Source organism: Cinclus cinclus, chromosome 11 (genome assembly GCF_963662255.1).
Source record: "Cinclus cinclus chromosome 11, bCinCin1.1, whole genome shotgun sequence".
Lineage (NCBI taxonomy): Eukaryota > Metazoa > Chordata > Aves > Passeriformes > Cinclidae > Cinclus > Cinclus cinclus.
Window position 1 is genome coordinate 17,754,261 of NC_085056.1, and position 8,220 is coordinate 17,762,480.

The following is an 8,220-nucleotide window of genomic DNA, read 5'->3' on the forward strand; positions in this document are numbered from 1 at the left end:
CCTTGAAGTAATTGTCACATTATGGGCACATCAAAACCATGTGCTCAGATATTATTTGAATTCTATTAATAATAGTTGCTGTTTTTATCTTAAGAAGGTAGAGAAGCATGAGCAAAAATATTTCCTTTGTTTTTCATTAACCTGAGGCAGCTGAGTGGGCAGCTTGTGTTCCCTTTGCTTGCAGTTAGAAATATTTTCCATTTTTGTAAATATTTAAAGATCTTGCTTCAGTGAAAAATGCCATTCTCTGTTTCTATGCAGTCGTATATCCAGGGGGAAAAAAGTATGATTATCCTGAATTCTGTAATAAAGTAACTGCTTTTATTTGAGCTAGTCATCCCTGAAACACTTGCAAAAATACCCTTAATCATGTTAATCACTTAATTGTTTTTAGAAATGGAGTTGTACAACTCTTTTGCTGTATGACATTCAAATCAGTGAGTCCTGACCAATCCCCTCGAAATGCGGCTGAGTATTTCAATAAATATCTTTTGTTAAAAGATGTTCAGGTACTGGTTCCTGATATTAACATTTAACATTTGTTGCCTTGGTGAGGTAATGGCTCATAAACATGCAGTACAGGGCTGGAAATAAGACCAAACTGTTGTGCCTGAATATCAACAAAACATCAACAAAATAAGCACTACTTGACAATTGCTTTCCCCACTTTTAAAGAAACTTCTTAAGCCTGCAGGATTGATCAACAGGAACTCCCTCTGCAATGATGATGTAAATCCGTGACAGAAAATGGACTCTTCAGAACATGTGACACACTTGTTAGTTTATATTTGCCATGTTTTCTGATGGTTGAGCCAGACTGGGCTGGGAACGTTTTTCTCCAAGATTGAGCTTGCAAAGTCAGGTTGGTACGGAAAACAAAATCAAAACTGGACTTTTTTAGTCACTGGATTTTTCCTCTCTTTGTTTTTCTTGTTTAATTCTCACAGAAATAGGGTTAAGATACAAGAGAAGTTCTTCCATCTTAAATAACTTCTTATTGAAAAATTGCCACAGTAAGTATGGCCAGACAGAAAGGGGTTCTGGGGTCTTTTGTCTTCTTCTTTTTGTTGTTGTTGTGTTGTTTTGGATTTTTTACCTACAGATAAAGAGAATAAAACATGTTAAAATTATAGTCTTGCTACCACCACGTGAAAAGGCAGGTATGAACAATTTATTCCTTTTTCTGCAAGTTTTACAAGGACTTTAAAAATATTTTTCATGGTAATTGTGATGTATGACAAAATTAACCAACGTTTTCATATTCTTCAATTTCACATACCTCATTTGGGATCAGATATTGTGTAATGTACTTCTGTGTTCCTTATTCCAATAATTTTGAAATGAAGTTTTGTAATCTTATCATACCTGTGCTGTTCCTGAAATGCCACAGAGACTATTGAAATAGATAACGTGCAAAGAAAAAAAAGAAAGGGGGGATCTTATTATAGATTATCCCTTGAAATGAAGCAGGCACATCTTTCACATTGTCTCTACCTTGGAACTTACAGAACAACCAAAAAAAAATCCAAAATGAATGAAGGAGTATGTAATCTTTAATATTCTGTTAAGCAAAGTATGGCTGAGGAATTTTTCTTAGATTTAGTGCAGGCAATCTTTGATTTATTTGTGTAGATGTATGTGTCAGTTGTTTTTTTCTTTCTCCTTCAGACCTGTGCTCCATTTTGTTTCTTCAGATGCCATAAAAGCAACACTGAAAATATGTTGCTTGAGTTTTTGCCTAAGCAACTGGTCTCTTTAGTCAACTTGGAACGTCTGTCTGGAGAGTTCTCACCTGTTCAATACGTGTCTTAAGTCTCTGCACTGATTTCACCTTAACTAGTCTGTGTTTCTTTATAAAAATAGAAAAGTATCTTCATTTATTGACCAGTTTGTTTTAGGGGTTACTCTTCTTGGGATGCTGTAAACCTATTAAAAGATCTTTAATTTTACTAGCAATCCTTCTTTTCCTCAGCCACTGAAGGAAAAAAAAATAAACAATGATTTCAAGGATTCTAATATTATTTTCTTCATAGACAAGAGAAATGACATTTTACAGCCGTGGGAAAAGAATCCTTCCCTCTCAAATAGCTACACAGATGAAGACATGGATGAGTTCAAACTCCAAGGGACTACAGAGGTAAATACTTGGAGGGCTGGTCCTGTCTAAACACTGTAGTTTGAACTTTTTCAAATGCTATTTTCCAATTAAATTGTAAAAAGTAATTTTCAACTTTAATTCGGGAAATAACAAGGACACAGTACATAAATACACATTTTATTATCATTAGTTACAGTGAATAAAGGTTAATGTTTGTTAGGGTTGGTTTTATTGCTTCCAGGCATGCATTTCTGCTTTGACCAACACTAAAGCAAATGATAAGGATCATCCTAACTTGCAGCTTTTAATTACAGCTTAGCAGGATCTCGGAGTGGCTACTTTCCATTCTAACCTCCCTGCACACAGGTTATTTCATTTTAATGAGAGGACCAGTGTGTTTCCTTGCATTTGGTCTTCTTCGAATCTGACCATTACTAGATATGTTCTAAGATTTGATCTCAGTACTGCCATCCTTTAAATATTTTTTTTCTAAGTAATTGCAGGTATGCTGCAAGTGGAATATAAAGAATTTGTATTATTTAATAGCTATGATGATGCTGGGTTCTGCTACTGGTTTGCAAGATCTTTGCAATACCCATCTTTTTTCCCTACTTAGTTCTTGATTACAGCGTAATTGTTTCTCTTGTGTGACAACTCAGGCTTTTGAAAAGATATTCAGGTCTGCAAAAGGTTTTGTACCAGACCTGTCTGAATAGTGCAGTCTTTAGTCCAATGACAGATTTATTTCTGTATTTTTTAAGCAGAGCTTAATTAGATACTCTTAATAAACTCGTAAATGCTGGGTATGTCATTCTATCCAAAAAGTCACCAAAAATAAAAAAAAAAATCAAGAAATCTCTTCCTAAGGATGTTCTAAAATAATTTATGTATTTAAAGGGATTTTATTTACCAAAGCCAAATATTTAATGTATAAAACAATTCTAATAGCTAAAATATATTTATTTCTATATTTCATATCTGAACATGTGCTTATACAGGTATGTTGAAATAAATTTAGTACAGAAGAAAATAATTCAGGACTAAGAAAATCTGGAGATCTTACTCCCTGAGAAACCACACATTTTTGAACATAAAGAAGCCTTCAAAGTGCATCTGCTTTTCTAGATTCAAGCTGATTGACATCAGGGAGTTTTTGCCATATTTACACTAGATTTGCAGAGAAGGATCAGTGATTAGAACTCTCCTAAATGGAAGAGCCGTGCCTGCCCAAGGAAGGACTTGTAGTCCCAAGGGAAATGATCTTAGAACTCCTGAGGCAATGTGCCAGGATAGTGGCATGAATTTTTCCCGGTGAAGAAGTCTTAGGAGGTTCTACCTTCTGAGCTGGTGAAAAGCAATCTCCTGGCCTGAAAAGCAGCATCCTTCTGGTTTGAAAATAGAAGAAAAGAAAACATCTGGGATTAAATGACTTCTTAATGGTCGGGGGAAACTTTCTAGAAACTGGGAAAAAAAAGCTAAGGTAAGCAGACAGCAATGCTCTGTCAGTTCACAGAACATTGGTCCCCACTTACCTTGATGTGACTGCTGAGTGCCACTCTCCCTGCCATTTACACAACCCAAACTCAGAGCAGGAAGCGCTCTGTTCTGATAATGGAGCGAGAAGTAACGCTGCTATGGTAGCTGTAGTTGGCAAATGCATTGGAACTCCTGGGATTTACAGCTCTCAGGAAAATTAACCCACAAACACCAGAGGCTGATGTCCAAAAAGGAGACAGAAGAGTTCGGTAACTTCATTTTAATAAACGGAGAGGCCATGGGGGTTTTCCCCTGGGGTCTCTCAGATTTTTGGAGGACACAGTTTCCTTTTAATCCTGATTTCCCGGCTGCATTTCCCTCTCTCTTTCCCCACTGGCTGAGGTACTCGAGAGGTGCAGACTTCCCAAAACACTTAATACCTAAGATTCCCTCCTAATGTCTAACCCCCCACCTTTGTCTTTTCCCTGTGTCAATTAGCGGAATTCCTTATGGAATTTGTGGTTCTTCCCATTGTTTCTTTCATCTCTCAATACCCAATTTGACTTAGCAGCAGACCCACAGTTTGTGTGCAGAGGAAAATCTCTCTCATTCCATTTATCAATCAGTGGAATCCTTCCCATTGTTTCTTTTATCTCTCAGTATCTAGCTCTATTTACCAGCAGATCCAGTTTGTTTGTAAAGACCAGTGCCTCATTCCTTTCACTCCAAATTGTCCTGTTTTGGTTTTGAAAAGGTGATAGCAATGTTTGCTTTATGAATATATAATCACGTTATTTATTCCGAATTCTGGCAAAATTATATTCGGTTATTATGGATGGAATATGCTCTGTAAATTCATCAATGAAACTTTATGTGACTACAGTTCCACAAATCCTGAATTTTTCTTTCTTCTTTCCTTGGCAGAAATGGAAAATGTTTTTGTCTTGTCTTATGAAAGAAAGCTGAAACTACTTCATGGTTTCAATTTACCGACTGGAAGGTACTGTAACTGGAAGGCAGGTGCAATATTACAGAGTCAGGATGCTCTGTCAGCAGTGGTCAAGGGAAAATAGCAAGTTGCTGTTGTCAGGTGGGTAACAGAAAAAGGATAAATTGGCATGGATAGAGTTATTGTACTATAATAAGACAGTAAAATAATTTCTTTAGTGTTGTTCGTCTAATTTTGCACATTATCTATGAAACAAGGCAAAGCCATGATTTTCAAATTCTTATGAAGTTGCACACCTTTAATAAAACATCAGCTGGCAGTAGTGGCCCAGTAAATCCTCCTGTAAAGGTATTTTGTAGTCATTCTGGCTTTTCTGTAGTGTGATGAAAACTGTGCCGAGTATGGGAAAGAAATGAGAACAAGTGTGCCACCTTCACAAGAACCAGTAGTTAGAATCACAAAAAGGTTTTGTGGCTCTTCAGTTATTGTGGATAGAAGACATCCTGAAAGCTTTGAATTCAGGCTTGTGAACAGGAAGCTTGATTCCAGTATGAGCTCTGGTATGTGAGAAGTGATTTCTATGCAAATCGTGCCAGCTGGAGAGAAGACATCAGACCTTTGTTTTGCTGACTGCTGCAGGAGGTACAAGCTTTAAAGGTTTACAATGTCCATATACTGTCCACTGAGTACACTGGAATTTATGAAGCAAGTTCTTCATGGAGGTACGTGACAGAAGCTCTGCAGCCTCTGCCAGTTTAAGCATTTTGAGTTACCTTAAGGCAGATGTACAGGTCAGATTGTGCTTTTGATGTTTTTTTCTTCCGTGAACTTGATCTCATTCTTTCATGTGGTACAAAGGCTGCTAAAAGTCACTTATTTCTATTCTTGCTGTTAACAGAAAAATGAAGAATTACAAGGTTTTGTTTTTCTTCTTCCTTACTTTTCCCACATATTCTGGGTTTGTGAATTTCAGTGAATTTTTCTCCCACCTGCTACCTGGAAGCAGGACAATGGGTGGGGATCCATGGGGATGCAGAAATCCACCCACAGCCCCTGGGGGATGCAGAGATCTACGGAGATGCAGAAATCCATGGGGATGCAGAGATCCATGGAGATGCAGAGGTCCATGGGGATGCAGAGATCCATGGAGATGCAGAGGTCCATGGGGATGCAGAGATCCATGGGGATGCAGAGATCCATGGAGATGCAGAGGTCCATGGAGATGCAGAGGTCCATGGGGATGCAGAGATCCATGGGGATGCAGAGATCCATGGAGATGCAGAGATCCATGGAGATGCAGAGATCCATGGGGATGCAGAGATCCATGGGGATGCAGAGGTCCATGGGGATGCAGAGATCCATGGGGATGCAGAGGTCCATGGGGATGCAGAGGTCCATGTTGATGCAGAGGTCCATGGAGATGCAGAGGTCCATGGGGATGCAGAGATCCATGGGGATGCAGAGATCCATGGAGATGCAGAGGTCCATGGAGATGCAGAGGTCCATGGGGATGCAGAGATCCATGGAGATGCAGAGGTCCATGGGGATGCAGAGGTCCATGGGGATGCAGAGATCCATGGGGATGCAGAGATCCATGGGGATGCAGAGGTCCATGGAGATGCAGAGGTCCATGGGGATGCAGAGATCCATGGGGATGCTGAGATCCATGGGGATGCAGAGGTCCATGGGGATGCAGAGATCCATGGGGATGCAGAGATCCATGGAGATGCAGAGGTCCATGTTGATGCAGAGGTCCATGGGGATGCAGAGATCCATGGGGATGCAGAGATCCATGGAGATGCAGAGGTCCATGGAGATGCAGAGGTCCATGTTGATGCAGAGGTCCATGGAGATGCAGAGGTCCATGGGGATGCAGAGATCCATGGAGATGCAGAGGTCCATGGGGATGCAGAGGTCCATGGGGATGCAGAGATCCATGGGGATGCAGAGATCCATGGGGATGCAGAGGTCCATGGAGATGCAGAGGTCCATGGGGATGCAGAGATCCATGGGGATGCTGAGATCCATGGGGATGCAGAGGTCCATGGGGATGCAGAGATCCATGGGGATGCAGAGATCCATGGAGATGCAGAGGTCCATGTTGATGCAGAGGTCCATGGGGATGCAGAGATCCATGGGGATGCAGAGATCCATGGAGATGCAGAGGTCCATGGAGATGCAGAGGTCCATGTTGATGCAGAGGTCCATGGAGATGCAGAGGTCCATGTTGATGCAGAGGTCCATGGGGATGCAGAGGTCCATGGAGATGCAGAGGTCCATGGGGATGCAGAGATCCATGGGGATGCAGAGATCCATGGAGATGCAGAGGTCCATGGGGATGCAGAGGTCCGTGGAGATGCAGAGGTCCATGGGGATGCAGAGATCCGTGGAGATGCAGAGGTCCATGGGGATGCAGAGATCCGTGGAGATGCAGAGGTCCATGGGGATGCAGAGATCCATGGGGATGCAGAGATCCATGGAGATGCAGAGGTCCGTGGAGATGCAGAGGTCCGTGGAGATGCAGAGGTCCATGGGGATGCAGAGATCCATGGAGATGCAGAGGTCCATGTTGATGCAGAGGTCCATGGGGATGCAGAGGTCCGTGGGGATGCAGAAGTCCATCCCAGCCCGTGGGGAAGGTGCCCATCCCATGCTGGAGCAGGTGGATGCCTGGAGGAGGCTGTGACCCATTGGGTGACCCGGGGGACAGAGGGCCCTGCTCCCAGGCTGGAGCAGCCTGTCCTTGGAGGACTGCAGCCCAAGGAAGGAGAAAGCCAGGTCCCAGCAGTTTTGAGAGGGACTCACATTGCAGCAGGTGCAGTGTGACTGCTGCTTGTGAGATGGAGCCAAGCTGGAGAAGTTCACAGAGAACTATCTCCCATGTCTTTAATGATTCTCCCAAAATGATTAAAGTCGGAAAAGTCCTCCAAGATCCCACCTTTGACCAAACACTACGTTGCCAACCAGACTAGAGCACTGAGTGCCATGTCCAGTTGCTTCAGCACCTCCAGGGATGGGGATTCCACTGTCTACCTGGGCAGCCCCTTCCAATATCTGACAGTCCTTCCAGTGAGGGAATTACTCCTGATCTCCAGCCTGAATGTACCCTGGCCAGCCCGAGGCCGTTCCCTCTGCTCCTGTCCCTGTTCCCTGCAGCAGAGCCCGACCCCCCCGGCTGTCCCCTCCTGTCAGGGACTTGTGCAGAGCCACAAATTCCCCCCGAGCCTCCTTTTCTCCAGGCTGAGCCCCTTCCCAGCTCCCTCAGCTGTTCCTCACAGGACTTACTCTCTAGACCCTTCCCCAGTTCTGCTGCCTTTCTCTGGACAGGCTCCAGCACCAAAATGTCTCTCTGGCTGTGAAAGGCCCAGAACTGGACACAGCACTCAATGTGCAGCCTCACCAGTGCCCAGCACAGAGGGACAATCATTGCCTTGGTCCAGTGACACTATTTTTGATACAAGCCAGGTGCCTTTGGCTGCCTGGGCACTCCTGGGCTCAGGTTCAGCTGCTGTTGACCAGCATCCCAGCCACTCTTCCCCCAGCCTGTAGCACTGCATGGGTTTGTGACCCAAAGATAGGACCCAGCACTGCACCTTGCTGTCCCTCAGTCCATGGATCCAGCCAGTCCAGATCCCTCTGCAGAACCTTCCTGCCCTCCAGCAGATCCACACTGATAAACTACAACTTGGTGGTGCCT

The 8,220-nt window shown here is 43.2% G+C and overlaps 1 protein-coding gene across 1 annotated transcript; it reads left to right on the forward strand.

Moving 5' to 3' along the window:
• The first annotated feature begins 5,239 nt into the window (after positions 1 to 5,239).
• LOC134048143 (skin secretory protein xP2-like) lies at positions 5,240 to 7,349 on the forward strand. Its single transcript, XM_062499741.1, has 3 exons — positions 5,240 to 5,245; positions 5,574 to 5,753; positions 6,636 to 7,349. Exons 1-3 carry the CDS (start codon positions 5,240 to 5,242, stop codon positions 7,347 to 7,349), a joined length of 900 nt encoding a protein of 299 aa, XP_062355725.1.
• Positions 7,350 to 8,220: the final 871 nt, after the last annotated feature.